We start from the raw sequence: 21108 nt of genomic DNA, 5'->3' as shown, positions 1-21108 counted from the left end.
TTTCAGTGACCGGCGGGACTACTAAGGGCGGGAAAACACAAACACGAATGAGGGAATGCGAAAGGGATATTCGCACAGCATCGAAGACACAATCAGAACTTTATGAGCACGCCCTGGTGTTAAAATTTGATGAATATCTTCTTTTGGTCGAATAATACATTTGAGGAGTAGGTACGCACTTAGAATCACGGTGTATCATCAAAGAAACAGAACATTCGATAAACAAAAATCCGGGACCAATACCCGATTGTTACGCCCCCTACCATGTAAGTAGTGCTGTTGTTCCACGGCCTTGTTATTCGGATGATGGAACTCGTAAGAGTCTGTAAACTTTTGGCCAACATTGTTTTTAACTGTAACATGCAGTGGTGTGTTTCAACGATTAGGAAAGTGTGTAACAGGTATTGACGAAAATAAATAGATTGAGACCCCCCCCCCCCCCTCCCTGATGTTTTTCCGGGAAGAAACAATTTCTGCTGAGTGGGCTCAGTACCTGCTGTCCGTTAGGAACGTCAAATCTTGTGGTATATCAAAATTGAACGTACACCGTGAACAAGTGAGAAATATTACGGCGCAAACAATACTCAACCAAAACGAGAAACGCTGCAGTTTAATGTATGTCAGCACTGACACAACTATCATGCATACATTATTCTCAACTCACACACTATCAATCGAGTGAATATCTGAAGCAAAGAGAGAAAGTCAAATTTATTTAATGATAGAAACAATACTCATTCGAAAACGAGAATCAAATTTAATTACATCGTTTTATGAGAGCTTTGCAATAGTAATTTCTACACGCAGAAGCCACAAACAGACAACTCATCTGTAAATGCAAAGTAATGTAAAAGTTGGCTACAGTAAAAATCAACGCACACAACTTAAAAATACTTTCCCAACTAGTAGAATATTTTTATTAATATCAATCGAGCGATCATCTGAAGCAAACTCAAACCAGTCATTAATTTAGGCAAACACTTTCTGAGCAAGCAGGGCGATACACCACAGGAACACATCTTTTTCATTCAGAGCCCACTAGCAAAAAAAGAAAAAACAACGACTGAGAGAGGGAAGCTGAGCTCCCGTGCACTTTCGCCAAGGTTACGCCCGCAAGGAGTAGGGGGATCCTGTTATGTCTTCCATCTTTATTCTTGATCACACTGCCGATGCGGATTCCGCAGAACCATTTACAATCTAAACCGAAACCAAAACACCACATTTCCCCTTTTCATGGAGACAAAAATGATAATTGTTCAATACAGAGCATGTACTGACACACTAAATACTCAAATACAATGCTTGTTCTAAGCAATATAGTTCTTCAATTTCTTTGGTTCCATCCTTTTCCTTGCACTTCGCCTTGGAACTGCATCCTCAGCCGGACGAGTCAAAGTGTTGTCAGCTGCGGATGGTTCAGATGCTCCGGAACTGGTGGGCGATGTTTGTGATTGGCTTTCTCCGTGACACATGAATTCCTGGGGAACTCGTGAAAATTTCGACGCGTTCCATACCTTGCCATCCGACAGTTGAAATGTGTTTGCACCCTTGCAGCTCACAATTTTGAGAGGTTTTGAATACCGTAGTTCGCCCTTTGTTCGGTTTCCGGGGAGCTTCACTCGGACATGTTCCCCGATCTTGAAGTGTTGATCTCTTGCCCCTCTTTTCGCATCAGTGTACCGTTTTGCACGTTCTTGGTATTCTTTCATGCGCTGCCGCAGACGTTCAAGTTCTTTTGATGGCTCTGAGAAGAGCGCAGTCGCAGGCAATCCTACTACGTCAAGGCGGGTGCGCATGTTCCTTCCGTGCAAGAGGAAAGAGGGAGAAAATCCCGTCACACAGTGAGGAGTTGCTCGATACACTGCAAGGTACTCCATTGCCGTTTCCTTCACTGGGCGTGCCTCCAGTGTTGCCACCTGTACAAAGTCTTTCAAAACGCGGTTAAAACGCTCTACAATCCCATTCGCTTGGGGGTGATAAATGGATGACAACACGTGGCGGATGCCCCGTTCCTTGAGGAAGTCCTTAAACTCTCGCGACATGAATTGCGGACCGTGGTCGGTTACTATTTCCACCGGGTAACCTTCCCTGGCGAAAACAGTTCGTAGAAACTGTATCATGGCCGTGGCGGTAGTAGTTTGCATAAACGCTATCTCGGGCCAACGGCTGTAATAGTCGATAAGTGTCACCACGAAACGACATGATGACGGCCCGTTTTCAAAAGGTCCAACGATGTCCATACTTAGCTTCTCCCATGGTCCCTTTGGCAGAGGCACGGGCGTGAGCGGCGTTGCGAAAGATTTAGCAGACTTGTCTGCAGTCTGGCAGATTTCACATTTGTGCACCACCTTCTGAACCTGAGAGTCCATCTTTGGCCACCAATACAATAGCCGAAGTCTTTGCTTCGTCTTGATAATTCCAAGGTGGGTTTCATGTGCTAGGTCAATGATCTTCTCGGTAAGAACTGACGGAACAATAATCCGAGACCCTCGCAGCAAAAGTCCATTCACTTCCGAAAGTTCATCACGTAGCTTTGCAAAAGGTAGAATGTCAGCAGACATCCCTCGTTGAGACGGCCAACCCTCTCTCAGGTAGCGCATTACATTTCGCAGTGTTTCATCTGAGTCTGTTGTTTCCTTGAGCTCTTTTTCGGTAACACAGTCTGTTATCAAACAGATGACCTCCTCGTCTGGCTCCTGTGTCTCCACTGCTGGCGCAGGCAATCGCGATAGCGCGTCCGCGATCACATTATCTTCTCCTCGTTTGTATTGCACAGTGAAGGTATAGTTCATCAAACGAGCGCACCAACGAGATATGCGGAGTGGGCGATGTCCTGACCCCCGAGAGGTCAACAGTGTAACCAGAGCTTGATGGTCGGTCTGTAGCACAAATCGGCGACCCCACACGTAGGTGTGCCATTTCTCTACAGCGAAAACACATGCAAGCGCTTCACGCTCTGAAGCTGAGTATGTCCTTTCCTGCGCAGAAAGTGTCCGAGATGCAAACGCAACTGTTCTGAGATCTTTCCCATGAAATTGCTGCAGGACTGCTCCTAGCCCATACCCGGAAGCGTCCGTAGTTACTACAGTTGGCAAATTGCCATCGAACATGGCTAATGCTGGGCAATCCGCAAGTAGGTGCTTGATACGCTCAAAACATTTTTGCCTCAGAGATGTCCATTCAAACGGCTTCTCCCCTCGCAGCAGCTCCCTTATAGGTTCTACTTCAGTGGCAAAATTGGGTATAAATTTCGCGTAGAACCCAATCATCCCAAGGAAGGAACGTAAGGTGCGACGGTCAGTAGGGGCTACCGCTTGCAGGAGCGCAGACACGTTTGACTGAAGAGGGTGGAGTCCTTCTGCCGTTATGTGGTATCCCACAAAGTTCACCTCGTTAGCACGGAATGTGCACTTCTCATTTAGTTTCAAACCACTTGTGGATATCTGAAGTAGCACTTGATGCAAGTTGTGGTCATGCTCCTTCATGTTTCTGCCAAAGACCACGGCGTCGTCGAGGTAGCAAACTACCCCTTTGCAGTCCTTTAGAATTGTGGACATAAACTTTTGGAACGCTGAAGGAGCCGATGCCAGTCCAAACGGGATACGTACTATAGCGAACGGGATACGTTTATAGCGAAACACTCCTCCCCGTGTGATAAATGCTGTCATGTTCCTGCTGTCTTCATGAAGCATCACCTGATGGTATGCAGATCTCAAATCGAGCTTGGAGAAGTAAGCCGCACTGGCCATTACGTCCACTAAGCTTGCAATGTTTGGTAAAGGAAAACAGTCGGCGGTAATTGCAGCATTTGGCTGGCGCAAGTCAACACACAGTCGGATTGAACCGCTTCTTTTCCGCACTGCAACAACATTAGATACCCATTCGGGAGCATCAACGGGTTCTATGACATCCATGTCAACAAGCGTTGTACCTCAGAATCAATTTCATTCTCGACTACTTCTGGCATTGGTCTGTACTTTGCTCTGACAGGGGTTGCATCCTCACGAACTTTGATACGGTGCACAAATCCCTTAGCCAGACCCAGCCCAGGAGAGAAAAGTTCTGGGAAATCCTTCTGTATGTCCTCACGGCTTGTAGTGGTTATTTGGGTCTGCAAGCACTGTAAAGTGGATCCCTCGATGGTCAAGTGTAAAGCCATAAGAGCATCTTAGCCCAAAAGTGATGTTCCTTTTTCAACAACGTAGAAAACGATTGGGGCTCCTTTACCGTTGTAATGCACATTTTTCACCGTGCAGCCCAAAAGTTCTATTTTGTTTCGGGAGTAGTCAAGCAAATTGAGGATGCTGATCTCAAGGATGTTGTATGCTCACCAATCCGAAGAAAGTCCTCACGCTTCAGAATAGAAACTGATGATCCTGTGTCGATCAAAATATATAATCTGCTGCCTTCGACGTCAAGATCTACTTTGATTGTAGCCTTTCGTGGGGTGTCCACTTCCAGTACACACAAAGCTTCGTCCTTTGTTGCCTGTGATTCCACCACTTCTCTGGTGTGAACGGATACAGCCTGGCTGCGACACATGGCAGCAAAATGTCCCACTTTTTGACAGTTTCTGCATGTACGTTCTCTAGCTTTGCACTTCTGGGAATTTGCCATGTGATCTGTCTTGCCACAGCGGTAGCAAACTCGTGCCGCAGGGGCTGAACCGCCGGTTTTTCTCGCAGAAGCTTTGCTATGCTTATGGGGCGTCTTGTGCAGTTGGTTCACTGCTGCATCGTCCTGCATGTTATTGGCCTCACGCCGGGCTTGCTCCACTTGTACAGCAAGAGTAACGGATCTGGCAAATGTTAGTGACGAACCCTCAAGCAACAACCTTTCCCGCACTTGTGTGAGCCTTGCTTTTTCGACGAGTTGGTCCCGAAGCGCCTCGTCAAGTCCTGCACCGTAATCACAGGTTATCGCGAGACAACGAAGATCAGAGATGAAGTATTCGATGTTCTCACCCTCCTTCTGAGCACGTTGCCGAAATTTTCGTCTGTCAGCCACAACATTGTAGGTCTCTGCAAAACGTGCCTCCAAGGCTCGCATGGTGCTGTCAAACACGTTTGCCTCCGTGCCGGACACTTGATTCTCGTCACTCGAACACGGCACTGATAGTGCATAGATATACGCTGACCTTCCGTACCAAGCGCATGGACGAGCATTGCATTCTTCTTTTCAGGCGTGAAGTTCCTGCTATCCACGATCTGTAAATAGTTTTCAAACATGCGACGCCATTGCACCCATGGCACAGGTGGCTTCCCCGGCTTCTCGAGGAAGAACGGTAGAGCAGGTAAATACGCTGACATTGTGTGCCTAGAAATGCACAACAGAAAAGTGCATAGCAGAAGTAAAGTAGATGTCCAGCGCACCTCTGTGTCTTCTGTTACCGTGTCGCAGATTATTGTGGATTTTGACAGACCTCGTCGCCAAAAATGTATGTTATGTCTTCCATCTTTATTCTTGATCACACTGCCGATGCGGATTCCGCAGAACCATTTACAATCTAAACCGAAACCAAAACACCACAGATCCCACAATGGTCATGGTGAAAGTCATAAAGTAACTGCAACAACTCAAGCCGGGAATCAGTGATGGGTCAAGTACCTCAAAATTATACTTAAAGTAAAGTACCAAGTACGTGGCGTAACTACTACTTCAAGTACAGTACAAAGTACCCAATTCCAAGTGTACTTCAAGTACAGTACAAAGTACCACACAAAGTACTTCAAGTATAAATCAAGTAGATTGTCAATTTAGTTTGTATCACTTTGCATTTCACTGTTCAGTATCTGTGACTTGTTTTGTTGTTGACTTGGCAAAAGTTTAGCGAGTATTCATGACAAATGCTTTGAAGCCATAAAGTCTTAGGTTAAGTGCTAACCCGTAAATATAAACTTAATTAGAGGTCATAATTTGCAGTTACATGTAGAAAGGTAATCAGCAGCTGTGCTGTGATTATGCAAAATAGTATTACACCCTGACTGATCCAGGATCACCTGCCTAGTGTGGTGTTCTGGTACTAATCATCTCCTATAACAGACTAGAAAATTTCAAGGAGAAAAAAGTACAAGGCGACAGAAATTACATATTTCTGGGCATTTCTTGCTGCTTTTTGTTTAGAAAAAGAATATGAAGAAAGTAAAAAAGGATGAAGCACAGTATAAGCATTCATTTTTATATGACTGTGATCTGCTGCAATGTAATCCATGTGACTAACTAAAAAAACGTAAAATTTAAAAATGAAAGCCGGTGTGTCATTCAGAGTGTTCATCATGTAATGCAACTACACATATAATGTGATAAAAATGCTTATTAATTGCGAATTAAGGAAACAATATAAAAAAGCGACATACAATAAAGCAATATAAAACATATAAAAACTCTGCATTGCGAGAACTGAAATAACAATGGACCAAGCCATTGTGCTGCCGGTTGCAATGTCATAATGTGTGCGTGTCATTGTATTCCATTCGTTTTACATAATAATAGAAGTGTTGATACTTTTTCAACATTTCAGCCTCTCAACAATAGATGTGCTTCTACGAATATGCTCTTTAAAAGCACAAAAATCCTTTTTGGTAAAATGTCAGACTGGGACTCTTGGTACCGCATCCCACTAAAAGCGCTGAAGTGACGGCACAGAGACGAAAACTCAGAGATAGCCCTATCTGTGTGTTTTCGTCTTCTTCTTGTCAATTTAGCGCTTTTAGTATGGTGTATTTTTGATATTCTTTTATGACTTTTTGCGTGGAGTCCAAGTTTGGGTACTTCAGTACTTGATGGGGAAGTACTCGGAAAAAGTATTTGAAGTACAGTACAAACTACACGATTTAAAATGTACTTAAAGTAAAGTACAAGTACCCAGAAATGTACTTAAACTACTACTTGAGTACTTGGTACTTCAAGTACTGCCCATCACTGCAGGGAATTGAGGGTTCTAGCGCGTTCAAAGCTCGCGTTTGTCTTACTCATCACATCTTTTTTGTAAATTGACTTTCATAATTCTCACGACAGGTGGATATTAATAACATTCTAAACACGATAACATAATATTTTTTAATAAATAAAAGGAGCACCGATATTATTTAATTAAGTGTAGAGGCACTCTACAAAACAGAACAGACAATTGCTCTACATTGAAGAGATGGACCGATTTTGTACTCGTTTCCATAGGTCATGGGAGGACGTGATAAAAGATGCTTCAAAAAAGAAGAGTTACGAAATGATTCTAATATCACAGCATTTCAATACGTCCTAGACATTGTCGTATTCGGAGATATGGTGGAAATTATGGAATTCACGATGCATGAACTTGTATGCCGAATCTATAATAGTTATAAAAATATTTGCACGTCAACATCGGAAGAAGCACTGGGATTGATGGTGGAGTTTTTGAGGTTTGCTAACGAAGAATTGGAATACACTAGACCAAATGAAATTGTAATCATCGCAATGGGCGTTGCATTAATCAAGAAAGCAATCAGATGAAATTATCATGTACAAGCAGTCTATATCGCGCGATTCATTACGGATTTGTTGAAATTACACCTAACAGTTGAAACGGAAAGTACATAAAAAAATCTTATCACGTGATATGTTCCACTAGAGCCTCTACATATTTATTTTTTTCTATCAGTTCTTGCAATGATGTCGAATGAACAGAAGTTCAATATTGTCGTGCAAGGTCTGATGTATCATCACTTATTGAAACTCAACAAACATATCCATTGCGGTGGACCACCGGACGATTTTCATCTAATACTCTCTTGTACGCCATTCAAGAATCTTCATACAAAGAATGGAAACATCAATGAGAAACTGCAAGTTCATCGCAACAAAGTGCAAGTTGTTGAAGCAATACAAACACGGCGACAACATATCGCCTGCGTGAATCAACGCTGGATACAAGCGCCCAATAATCAGAATGAACTACTTGATGTCTTCGGAATTCATCAATCAAGACAACAAACGGAAACTTCAGAGTTTGGAATAGAACTGTAATTTATCGAAATAAACAAGTTTACAACTGAAATAATAAATGTATTCTTTGTCATCATTGTAACGTATTCTACACATCGCAACGAAACAGCTTATGATTAGACTCAAGATTGCTAAGGACGTTTATTCCACACATCCTCGCATGGAATCAGCACTGGCAATCAAAGAGACTTTACACGACAACACCGACAGCCGAAGGAAATAATTGTAGAAGAATCGCTAATTGAAATTTAGAGGCATGTTACATCAATCTTTGTTTACAAAGAGGATCACTAATATTTTGCGAAAGCTTATTTTATGAGTTAAATTGCACAGCGTATATATTTTCTCAAACGATTGGACAGTTGACAATACTATATTAAAAGGAATTTATTATCAAATGACGTGATGCAAGTGATGAACAAGCATGATGCGCAGGCGGAATCTACAATTCTAATCTTCATAACATGCGGCACACAGTTCAATAAGATTTTGGGAGAATCGAATCACACAACTGTCGCCAGAAATGAGTAGTAGGAGGGCAGGCCGAGGCTTCGGCCTAGCGAAACTACGGCATCCCTGCCCCTGAGCCCTGCGCGTATTTTTCCCCGCGCTGCGCGTGTGCGGAGGGTTATCCTCGTGCTTATCGGTGGGGGAGGGGTGCGTGCGCGCTTACCCTCTCACATTTTTCAACCTGGGCCGCCGCCTTTCGACATTTTTGAGCCTTGGTCGACTTGGGTCGCGTATTTTTTCCCGCGAACGGCGGGCGTGGCTCGGGTGGAGGGCTGCTGTGGTGGGCGGCGCGTGGCTGGAGGGCTGCGTACGCGCTTACCAGCTCACACTTTTCAGCCTGGGTCGACTTCTTTCGTCATTTTCCTACTTGGGCCGACTTCCCTCAGAAATTTTTTTCAGCTACAACAGGTGTGCAGTAGGCTGTTTACATGCAAAGGATAGCCGTACACAAAAGTACAAGTGAAAATATATTTATTAAAGTCATTAGTGTCAGAAATTATGTTATGAATCTGTGTGAAGGAGAAAAACCCAGCCAAGAAACCTGATGCGGAAGAAACACAATACACGTAACAAAGAATATCCTTATTGCAGGTATGATACAATAGCATTGAATAGGTATCACGGATCAAACACAATATTTTTTATTAACTGTAATCATACACACAAGTTTTCAATGAATCAGAATTAAAATGCAGTAGCACATTTAATCTAAGAAGATGTTCTTAATCAATACGATTACAATCAAAATTACAAGTTTTATTATAAACAGTCTGAGATGTGAGAACCTGATAGATGTATGTAATTTCGAGCACAATATGGAAGCTAAGTTGAATATTCCATTATGACACAATTAATCAATTTATATTGAAGTGAATAGCGCAGACATAAGCCAATAATTCGAATCAACACGATCAACACATCGCATTAATATAGAACAAATCATCCAACAGAGTAATCTATCATTCAGATAATCAGAAGAAAAAATCAAACTCATCAGAAAATAGAGATGTTAAAAATGAACTTCTCCACATATCACGCTCCTAGCCAACAACCAGATCTGATGATATCTGCCCTGAATTGTTGAAGACGGCTGCCTATAGATGTATGGAAGACCACGGAACACGAACGACAAGAAAGACACGAACACAAGAGGAAATAAAATCTATACCACTACAAAGAAGATATTCCTAATCAAAACAACAGAGTAATCTATCATTCAGAAAATCAGAAGAAAAAATCAAACTGATCAGAAAACAGACATGTTAAAAATGAACTTCACCACATAGCACGCTCCTAGCCAACAACCAGATCTAATGATATCTGCTCTGATTTGTTGAAGACGGGTGCCGATAGATGTATGGAAGACCATGGGACAAGAACGACACGAACACAAGAGGAAATACAATCTATACCACTACAAAGAAGTTATTCTTAATCAATATGATGACAATCAAATTACAAGTTGTATTATAAAAAGTATAATATTCCTATACGTGAGAACCATCATTGCAATAGCATGAATATCTGTTATAACATTTCGAGCGCAATAGGGAATCTCAATTTCATATTCCAACATTACTCAACTTTTAATTTCTTATTAAGTGAACAGCATAGATGTAAGGAAATAACGAGAAACAACACAATCAACAGCTAGAATTAATAGAGAGCCAAACCTGCGCACCATCCAACACGTAGAGAAATAATAGCTAATCAGTCTATCAAAAGGGAGAATATTACAATATAGCACAGACATAACGCTGAAGAACAGAGGAACACGCGGCGACACGTAAGCAACAACAGAGGAAAATAATCTATCATTGAACCATCATAAAATCGACCCATATACAGTTTTCATTCTAACAAACACTACGAACCTTGATGGAGGTATCCAAGACGTAGAAAATATGCACTGTTTTCACTCTTTTCCTCAAAGCCGGGATACTTTATGTCTCTATCTATGTGACGATAGCACCGCGCATGCTTTATCACTCACAGGGTTAGGGGCTATATTCCGTCGTCCAGCAAACGGGCGCTCTAGAGGTCAGGTAAGAGAGTTCAAAGGCGATATATATTGTGCAGCGCAAATAGATGTCGATATCACTCGCGGGGATCACTATCTTTTCGCATCCTTTCCTTGAAACGGAAATCTTTCGTCAAAGTGGTTGACAAGTCAACTAAGTTTGTAGAGATGCGATATTGTTATTGGACATGTGGAGAAAGTCCAAATTATTAATTGGTAGCAACGATACTCAATCAAAAAACGAGAAATAAATTTAATTACATAAATTTTTGTAATATCTTGCAACAGAAATTTCTAATGAACCACACAGAAATATCAAATGTGAAATGCAACTCAGAGTTAATAAACCAGATAATAAAATTTTAATCAATAAAATAAACATAGATATGCTTTTAATTAAGTGTAGACGTGCACTTGAAAACAGAAGAGACAATTGCTCTACATTGAAAAGATGGACAGATTTTGTACTCGATACCATAAGTCATGGGAAGATGTGATAAAAAACTACTTTGAAAAGGAGGAGCCGCGAAACGATTTCATTATCGCTGCATTTCAATACGTCCTAGACATGGTCGAATTCGGGGATATGGTACAAACTACAGAACTGAAGGTGCAAGAATTTACATGCCGAATCTACAATACTTATAAAAATATCTGCACATCAACGTCGGAAGGACCACTGGGATTGATGCCGGAGTTTTTGAGGTTTGCTAACGAAGAATTGAAATACACTAGACCAGATGTAATTGTAATCATTGCAATGGGCATTGCGTTCATCAAGAAAGCAGTCGGATCAAATTTTCATATACAAGCGGTCTATATCGCACGATCCATTACGGATTTGTTGAAATTACACATATCTGAGATGGGAAGTACATGAAATCTTATCACATGATATGTTCCACTACCACGGCAACGCAATTATTTTCTTCTACCAGTCTCTGCAATGATGTCGAATGAGCAGAAGTTCAATATTGTCGTGCAAGGTCTGATGTATTATCACCTGTTATTATCACAAACATATCAATTGTGGTGGACCACCGGACGATTTTCATCTAATATTCTCTTGTACGCCATTCAAGAGTCTTCATACAAAGAAAGGAAACATCAATAAGAGACTGTGCAAGTTCATCGCGACAAAGTGCAAGTTGTTGAAGTAATACAAACACGGCGACAACATAGCGCCGCGGTAATCAACGCTGGATTCAACCGCCCAATAGTCAGAATAAACTATTTAATGTCTTCGGAATTCATCAATGAAGACAATAAACGAAAGCTTCAGAGTTTGAAATAGAACTGTAATTCAACACCCGAAGGATAGAATTGCCGGAGAAGGATCGGTCATTGAAATTTAGAGACATGATACATCATTCTATGATTACAAAAAAAGGATCACTAATCTAATGTGAAAACTTATCATATTTCATGAATGAAATTCCACAGTGCATGTATATTTCTCAATCAGTTGCCCCAGAAGTAGTAAAAGAAGAAGAAAAGGCGTCTTTGACAAGCAACCTGGAGCATCATGATTTGTCTACCTATTGCTGTGCGCGTGCCGGCGCGCGCTGATTTGAGCATAGGATAGGGGGTGGAAGTTCTGCATGCCCTGTGCCGCGTAACTCTTTGGGAGAAGGGTATATTACTCTCTGCTACTTTCTTCGGCTCACCAAGTTCACTGCCACTAGGAAACTTACTTGTGCTCTTGTACCGTAGCTGTCAGTGCTTGCTAGGAACTTAATTTGTATTCCTGTGACCAGCACTTCTAGTGAAATAATGTCGCCTGTTGGTGATGGGGTATTGAGGACCGCAATGTAACGGTTGCGTCCATTCATGGTTGGGACATGAAGTTTTGTTCACGGCTTGTCTTCTCCCACTAACGGACACGGGTTATATATTTTCCTTATGTAGCTGTTGCTCAGCAACATAGTTTGAAAAATGATATACGCAACCTTAAATCCATTTTTCGCTGCGTTGCTTTGCACAATCACTGTAGTATGACCTTGGATGTCGCTTATTTGCAGGAGATTCCTTGCATGGGTATACGATCAGAGACCGAAGAAGAGTTCATGATGATAAGCAAAGCCTTTGGTGGAATCCTTCGCTTTGAACTTAAACGTTATGACAATGTCTCATTGGAAAAGATGCGACGTGCTTTTGCAGATTGTAAGTCGTGATTTTCTCACGTAATAACATACTGCGGCGTCGCCGTTTTTGTGTTGAGGAGAGTAATTTACTTTTATTTGTTTCCGATCATGTTCAGTGGCTTCTGTGGATCATTCGCAGTCCGACTGCTTCGTCTGCTTTGTGTATAGCCACGGGAAGGACGACGTCATAGTTTGTTCAGACGGAGAAACAGTTCGAGCACAAGATATCTTCTGTGCTTTCACGGAGAGTGCTTGTCCAAGCCTTGCCGGGAAGCCCAAACTATTTTTCTTTGAGGTAAGCAATTTTCGATCACAGCTTTGGTAAATACAACATGAAACCCGACTCGCTGAAACACGATATATCCGGCTGCTCTCCTACATTGTTATATCTCTGTGAAAGTAAAAATAAAATAAAGAAATCCACATTCGAGTTCTGAATATCACCAGAACTGTTTCACGCTGCAGGAAACAGCTGCTTGGGCTCTAGGTTCGTTCCTCTGAGAAGAACGTCGCTGTAGATATTACTAAAAATTTATCGCTTCGTTCTCTTCGCAACTTGCCCCCGGCCTAAGTCATTTTTTCTAATAAAACAAACATAGGTTAATGCGTGGAAGAGGGACATAATCTCGGGGGAGGATCGATTATCTATTGTGCACTTACTAAATTGTTGGCTGTGGTTATAAGCCATGTAGAGGCGTTGAAAGACGGAGACAGTAATTCAACAGCAGGTGAGAGACAGGGGAGCTTCTACGCGTATATGACTGACTTCAGAGGAATTGTGTGAAGGTCATGCTCGAAAGTATGCTTGAAGTGAAGCACCAGGCAGCAGATAAGAAGCGAGAACTTGCTGAGAGTCATCATGTGATCATTCACGTCTGCAAGTTTGCGTGCGGCCTTGCCTTTAGAAAAATCAGTTTTGAATTTCTGTGAAAATTTGGTTCTGTTCATTTTGTGTTAGCCCAAAGAGAACTAAATAAAAATTTTAGTTCACAAACCTCAATAGAGAATGCATTGCAGAATTACTATTGCACTTGTGTTGAGCTGGCTGAAGGGAGCTCAATTCTATATCTATTGGATGTTATTCAATACAAAATTTGTTGAGTACTTTTTGAGTTTCTGTGGGAATGCTACCTCTTTCTACTTTTAACTGCTTGTCTCTCGCAATTTAACAGCCTCCATCATTCATTCTCACTTGACTCGTGGCTTTGATTTCTCACGGTTTTAATAAAGTGTGAATCTATCCTGCTAGGTTTCGCATGCACCATAGGCTCATAGGTAGCATTTGACAACGCAATGGAGTTATTGAGGAATGTCAAGTCAGTAGCAGTATGACAGTCTTTACTGTTGCGATTCAAGAACTGATGTGCGAGCACCAACCAGCACACCCTCGCGTGACCCCATCGGGTGCGCACGAGCGCAGCAAACCCAAACCAAAACCATAATACTCCCCCGCCCAACGTTACAGCTCCAGCTGATGCAGAAGTTGGACCGGCTTCCGAATGGTTGCCACGCTGGACGTTTTCAGAGTGCATGACCGGACCCGATGGTCACGGCCAGGATGCACTTGCTCCACACGTGCAAGCTTCCATAGCATTCGGGGCGTCCGTTGATCTGCAAGCAAGACTATAGGTCGTGTTGCTGGATATGGCCGGGGGCCGTTCGGCGACTGAGTTTGGCAGAACGTAGCTGCAGCAAATATTCTGAGGACCATTTCTTCCAGTAGGCGTTACGGAGCCTTTCCCTTGACTGCAGTACTCCTGCCGGATCAGAGGGTGCTGATGCTACGCGACAGGAATTCAACGGTGGTAGCGCTGTCAACCTCTTCCCTAGCAGTAGATGTGATGGCGAAAGAGCCTGAGTGTCTTCTGGATCTTTCGTGGATCTTCCGAGTTGACGATCGCCTCAACGTCAGTGAGGACTGTCTGTAACTCCTGGAAACTCAGCTCGCTTCTTTTCAGGGTCCTCCTTAAAGCTTCCTTTACTGAACGTACCATGTGTTCCCAGAAGCCTCCCCGCCACGCTGCTCTCTCTACGATGAATTCCCACGTCACCCGACGAGATGCAGCATGGTCTAGCACGTCCTGGAATTCCGTGGGCAGCGTGGCCGGGATTTGCCGAGATGCCTTCTTGAAGTGAGGAAGTTGTCTGAGCATACCTTTTGGGCAGGCCTGTACGCGCGACAAACCGGTTGAATGCCATAAAAAAAGTGTCGAATCCTTGATCAGTCACCGCCTCCAGGTCTATTGCCCGTGTAACCGCGCAGGAGAATAACGCGACGTAAGACTTCCGATGAGCGCCGCTGGACTTCGTATAGTACAGTGGCCCGGCAAAGTCAACGCCCACCACCTCGAAAGGAAACGGCTGGGTAACGCGAGCCTTTGGTAAGGGCGCTTCTTCCCGGGTTTCGGCACCAAAATTATTGAGGAATGCCAAGGCAGTAACAGTAGGACAGTCTTTACTGTTGCGATTCAAGAACTGATGTGCGAGCACCAACCAGCACACCCTCGCGTGACCCCATCGTGTGCGCACGAGCGCAGCAAACCCAACCCAAAACCATAACAGGAGTATTGACATTCGTGATAACTACAACGGAACACTAAGCATTTTTTTAAAGGGGCGATGCCATATACGGTTCATCAAAAGGTATTTTTCGTTGCTTGCGGCGTCGGTCCTTTCCCTGTTCATCCGTACAGGTTCGCATTGCTGCAAATAGCCATCTCACAAGTTTTCCTTTCGGTGAATCTATACTGAATAATTGAAGCGAAAAGCAGTGAGAAACACAGGCGTTATCCTGGTAGTGATGGTACTTAGTGAATGCTCTAACCAATTCCTCACTTCAGTGAAGTTTTTATGCGTAATTGAATAAAGCTTGAGGCCTGGGCGCCTCACCCTTCATTCATACCAGTGGCGAGCAGGACTCTTGGATTTGCGGAAGCTCACAAGAAAAGTAATATATTGCATTGAAGTACAGCTTGGGACAGAAGTTTACGGAACACCGGAGTGTCACATTTCTCTATTTGGGTGACACCCTAGTGGCAGACAGGGGTGGACACACAAACTGAGGGACGGACAGAATATCCGGTCACCTGTTTCTTTTCGATCCCTTCGTAATATCTACAAGGGGGAGGTCCCGATGAAGAAATACCTCAGTGCCGTGTTCCGTGAACTTTTGTCCCAAGCTGTACCTCCTCGGCATTTTTGAAGCTCCCATAAAAAAAAAAAAAACTTGAAATTGCAACATTTCCTAGAAATTATGTCTGCATATCGATGTTCATGATCGTGACGCTCGCGTTCTCAAAATACGATAAAGTGGTGTAGGGTTCACAAGTAAGTGGAAGATACCAACATTTTTCACCACACGACACCTTCCCCTAAACAAAAAATCACATAAATACAAATCACACGACTTACAGGTTAAACAAGCTGCAAAGTGAAATATAACGACAATGTTTCAGAATAGCATCACGCAGAACTTGACTGTGTGATCACACAGCTACTCATCACCTTTCAGTTCTTCGTACTTTTCGTACTAATTCATGTTGAGCACTTTTAGAAACTGAAATGAGGCGACCCTCAACATTCGCAAACCAGAAAGTTGTCGAAAGTCGGCAGCGGATTGGCGGATCGACATCACATGATATTAAAGTACAACGTAACCTGTACTAGTAGTCCTAACCTAACCTACTAGTTGTAACCTAACTAGTAGTCTGCCTTTTGAGGCAGACTACTAGTCACCATTAAACTTCTAAAAAACAACAACAACTCTGAGCAGTTCAGTTTAAACTGTGAAGCGTTGTAATATGCTAGCTCTGTGACGTGAGACGAGCTGCGCCGTCTGTTGGTCTTTCACTCTGTCCGCCTCTCTGTTTTGCCTGCTCACTGTATCGCTCCTGTTTGCAAAACCTGATATCCAATTATTTAAACGAATGGCTCGTTTGCGTTCTTGTGCGTGCTGTGTTCTTTAGATATACGGAACAACCGCGCCCTACAGACGCTACTCCCCAAACAGCACAATGTACTGAAAGTTCAGTGCCATAGGGGTGGAAGGTTTGTGTCTCATCCATGTTTTTTAGTTTCAGGAGTCTGTTCAAGGCCTTCCACCTACCCGTCCACCCCTATTGCACTCGACTTTCAGTACATTGTGCTGCTTAGGTATCCTCACCGGCATGGCAGCAACAGATCGCAACGTGTATTTCAAGTTCAACGGTAACGAATATGGGGTGTTCAACACTTCCGCAATGATTGCTTTATAACCAAGATTACGTCGGCTCAGCTCCGCAGTCCTGTGGGGCCATACGGAACATGGACTAACCCGAGCCATCTTCTTTAGATAAACGAATCAACCGCCCTCTACAGACGCTACTATCCTCATCGGCCTGACGGCAACAGATCACAACGTGCTTTTCAAGTTCAACGCTAATGAATATGACGTCTTTAACACATCAGCAATCGGCTGTGCTCCGCAGTGGTGGTGGTGGTGGTGGTGACAGGGCTTGCCGTTGTCGGCCTCACGTATGTGGCCAACGTCACGTCTGACGCCCTACGGGAATGTGCGTCCTGGGCCGACTTCTAAGGGAACTGTGCCGACATATGTCTGAATGCGTCTGAGGAAAACCCATGAAAAACCCCAGACGGCGCAGCCGGCACCGGGATTCGAACCCGGGTACCTCTGGGTGCTCCGCAGTCCTGTGGGGGCATACGGAACGTGAACTAATCCGTGCTACCCGTACTAATCTGAGGCGCAGTCACTCGCATTGCTTATTTCACTCATTATGTTACTTGTCTCCACTGGACTGCAGCCACAACCACATCTGTGTCGATAAGCGATCAGCCGGTAAAATGCAAGCAGTGTAACCAACTGCGTTATAGTGGGAAGTGTTCGGGCGTCATGAAACATCAGCTTGAAACCCTGAATAAGGAATCTTGGTTATCCAATATGTGCACCACTGATCAGCCTCAATCAAAACGAGATGATTCTGAGTACTCCTTGAGTGTGAAATAAAAAGAATGATTCGAGCATCTATAATGTTCTTTCGAAGGGGAATAACATACAAGTTACTTTTCAAGGGAACGAACAGGAGTGGCCGAAAGACTCAATGCACTTTACGGTGAAAGCGGGGAATGTAAAGGTCAAGCCAATAAGAGCGAAAAGTTTTTGAATGAGAAAGAAAAAAAGAACAATTTGTTAGGGTCTGCTTAGACAGAAGAAGTGAACAAAATTTGCAACAATACAAAACTGGAACATCTGGTAGCACAGTCATCAACGTAGTTTCATAGAAACGAAATTCCGTAAAGTATCCATATTTGCGCTTTATGCTGTACGCGGTGGGAAATATAACTGAAAAGGAATTTAATGAGATAGAATCTGCCACCAAGATTAGTGTGGGAGCATCGTAAACGAAAAATAATACAAAGTCATAATGGAAAATTCCTATTCAATGGTACAGTGTCAGATGAAAGTTATTCAAACAACCGTGAAGTAGTAACCGTGCGAATTAAGAGTCAAGCAGTAAAGCTGGCTGCAGTACATTACAATGTGTCATATGTAACGCTATTAGTATACCTCAGTGTTTCCAAAACTGTGGGTCAGGACCCCTATGGAGGCCACGATAGCCGAAGCGGGCTATCCACCTGGGGAAAACAGAAAGCAGAGGAAGTGAACGCAATATGCGACAAAACCAAGGAAACTATGTCGCTACATCTGCAATATATTGAAGTTGTTTTACAAAAATGTTCAGTTCAGCACACAAACACTCTGGAACCCAGCTAGCGTGCAGCAACGCTTTTCATTAAGTCCGTTGCACTATTTCTCATTGTATCAAGACGAGACCCCAGGACATAGAGGATACGTCACTTGCGCGCAGTAGTATAATATTTATATTATTGTATATGTCTCAGGGCAGAGCTCAAGCTTCCCAAACAAGCGCACGTGCGCGCACACACACGCATGCAGAGACGGAGAAAGACATTAGCTGTCGCACACACAGCCATCCCTAGAGCTATGCCGGTCTTCGTTGATGCACCCACGAATCCACAGAAATACCGCCGAACCTCTCCCACTCGCATTAAGTACCTGTGCCGCGAACAGCAAACAGTTCAGTGTGCGCTCCACAAAAACGAGAACAGCTGATCGCTGATTTCATGGGTGCGGCCGTGCGAGTCGAGAGGCACAGTTCAATGTTCAACAGAGGAGCAATAGGTTTAGGTTCAGAAACGCCTATTACGTCCGCACACACACGCAATACCGTCTCCGCTGTGGGCGATGACAACCCCGTACGCGTACGGCGCCACTCTTTACATGCCCTCACATGTGAAGCGGCAGTCGGCGCTGCCACATTTTCTCTGAGGCACGTGGCGCCATCATCACAGTCAACGTGACCCTCTGAAATGACCAAAGTGTATCGGACGCCTTTATCTCGTTTCCTCGTTGTCGTTTTTCCTTTCTTCTTTCCACCTCGCACCAAAGCAGAGAAGGATTATCGGTGATGCGACGTACGGACATAATCATCCTGAAATTGAGTCCTTAGCAGCCTCTGTGTATGTAACACATTTCACCACAACACTGAGAAATTGAGCTTTAACAAGGCACTGAATCGGTCATAGCTTCTCTTCGTTGCTATTATTAATGAACAGCCCGGTAACATTTATTACAAGCTGCACTGCTGATGGTATATCGGATATGTCGTCGAGACGCCATGAGGGAATCGAGAGTCACAGTATTTTCCTTTGTTCGCTGTCCGTGTATGCCCGGTGTACTTACAAGCGTTTCAGAGAACTAGCGAACATCGCGGCGCAGATGCGCAACTTGGATATTTACCGAAACCCACTGAAACTTCGCTTCAGTTACTGTACGTATGACTCCCTTTGTTCTGACCTTCGTAAGTAGGACAGTGTCATTTTCTCTTTCGTTGAACGAAATCTGTTACGAAACGCTTCCTTCCCCTACTGGATCCTATACATCCCATTTATATATCTATAGGACTGACATGGGTTCCTATATGTCCCAAATCACACTGTAACATATTGTTATGGGATCCCACCTATTCTATGTGGCATGGTATTGGACTTATGAGTGATCCCATATGATTTATCTCACGATAAGAGCAAGTACAGGATCATATCGCTACACTGCAGTACTCACACAGGACGAAGGGGGTTAAAACAAGGAGACGAACGCATCTCTAGACTCACAACTGACAGGAATTTTATTTGCAGAGGCATATTTATACAATCGCAAGAATGATAGGTGGCGCACTAGCTACACAAAATATCCTTCCCTTAGTGGGGTCCACGTGGGTATCCAAGGTCAACCCCACATTCCACGTTTAGAAAATCTTTTTCTAGGTCAGTCAGCGCAAGGAATGGGGCGCTGATACACTGCATCCCATTTTTTTGTGAAAACAAAAGGGTTCAGTTATCTCGCGTATAGCCTTTTCAGTATTCCTGCACAGAACAGTTTTTTTTTTTTTCTAAGCATCGTATGCATTTGGAATCCCTACGGTGTAGGCCAAGGTGGCCTGATGGGATGCGGCGAATGGTCGAAGCATGTCCCAAAAGTCTGACATTCAAGCACCGCCCCGACTGACCAATACAGCAAGCACCACAATGTGAAGGAACAGAATATGTAGTGCCTAGGACACAACCAACAAAAGCCTTCTTGTGGCGAATGACATACACCGAAATTCGGGTTCACCATTAAAGAGGCGGTAAGCAGGTAACGTAAGGTAGCTTTACGTAATTTCGACGTGGCGCTTTCCTCGCCACTTACGACCAAGGGTTTTTTATTTATTTATTTATGCGAATACCTCAAATGCTCGCGAGGGGCGTTACATGAGGGGGGTGTGAACTAATAATACAACAAGCACTATCACATAATGAATATATTAATATATCGCCCATCGCTCAGGCTTGCCTTATCATGGAATATTAATATAACTAGTACGCGAGGTTACATATGTTCAGTAACACACAAACAAAATAATACAAGTAAATGAGACACACTTTATAATTCAAAAAAGGAACACAACTCTCTGCGAAATGCAGAAACATCAGAGATGGTGGTAATGGATTGGGGAAGGTCATTCCAAATGTCAATAGCATGTGGAAAGAAGGAATTGAGAAACTGGGATGAACGACAATGGATATGCTCAACTTTGCATGTGTGATCAGTCCGGGCGGAGACGTAGTGTGCTGGTGCAATGAAAGAGGGTCGGATGGCTTGATTGATGTAAAACTTGTGAAAGAGACACAAACAAAAATATCTTCTACGGAGTGCAAGAGGGGGAAGATCGATGGATGACTTTAACAAGGTAATACTAGACGGATATGAGTAGTTGGACAAAATAAAACGGGTTGCACGATTTTGAATGGACTCGAGAAGATCCGTAAGAGTTGATTGGTAGGGATCCCATATGCTGCAGGCATACTCTAATTTGGGCCTAATTAGGGTTA

The 21108-nt window shown here is 43.4% G+C and overlaps 1 protein-coding gene across 1 annotated transcript in view; it reads left to right on the top strand.

The window, feature by feature from the left end:
• LOC135373686 (caspase-3-like) overlaps window positions 1–21108 on the top strand; it is a 253647-nt gene that overhangs the window by 122900 nt on the left and 109639 nt on the right. Inside the window, exons 5-6 of the mRNA XM_064606770.1 lie at window positions 12535–12676; window positions 12774–12952. Of these exons, the coding sequence (XP_064462840.1) occupies window positions 12535–12676; window positions 12774–12952 (321 nt within the window). The remainder of the gene's footprint in view (window positions 1–12534; window positions 12677–12773; window positions 12953–21108) is intronic.

The sequence above is a fragment of the Ornithodoros turicata genome, unplaced genomic scaffold (genome assembly GCF_037126465.1).
Source record: "Ornithodoros turicata isolate Travis unplaced genomic scaffold, ASM3712646v1 Chromosome29, whole genome shotgun sequence".
NCBI lineage: Eukaryota > Metazoa > Arthropoda > Arachnida > Ixodida > Argasidae > Ornithodoros > Ornithodoros turicata.
Note: the sequence above shows the minus strand (reverse complement) of the source record. Positions and strands in the feature narration are given on the sequence as shown.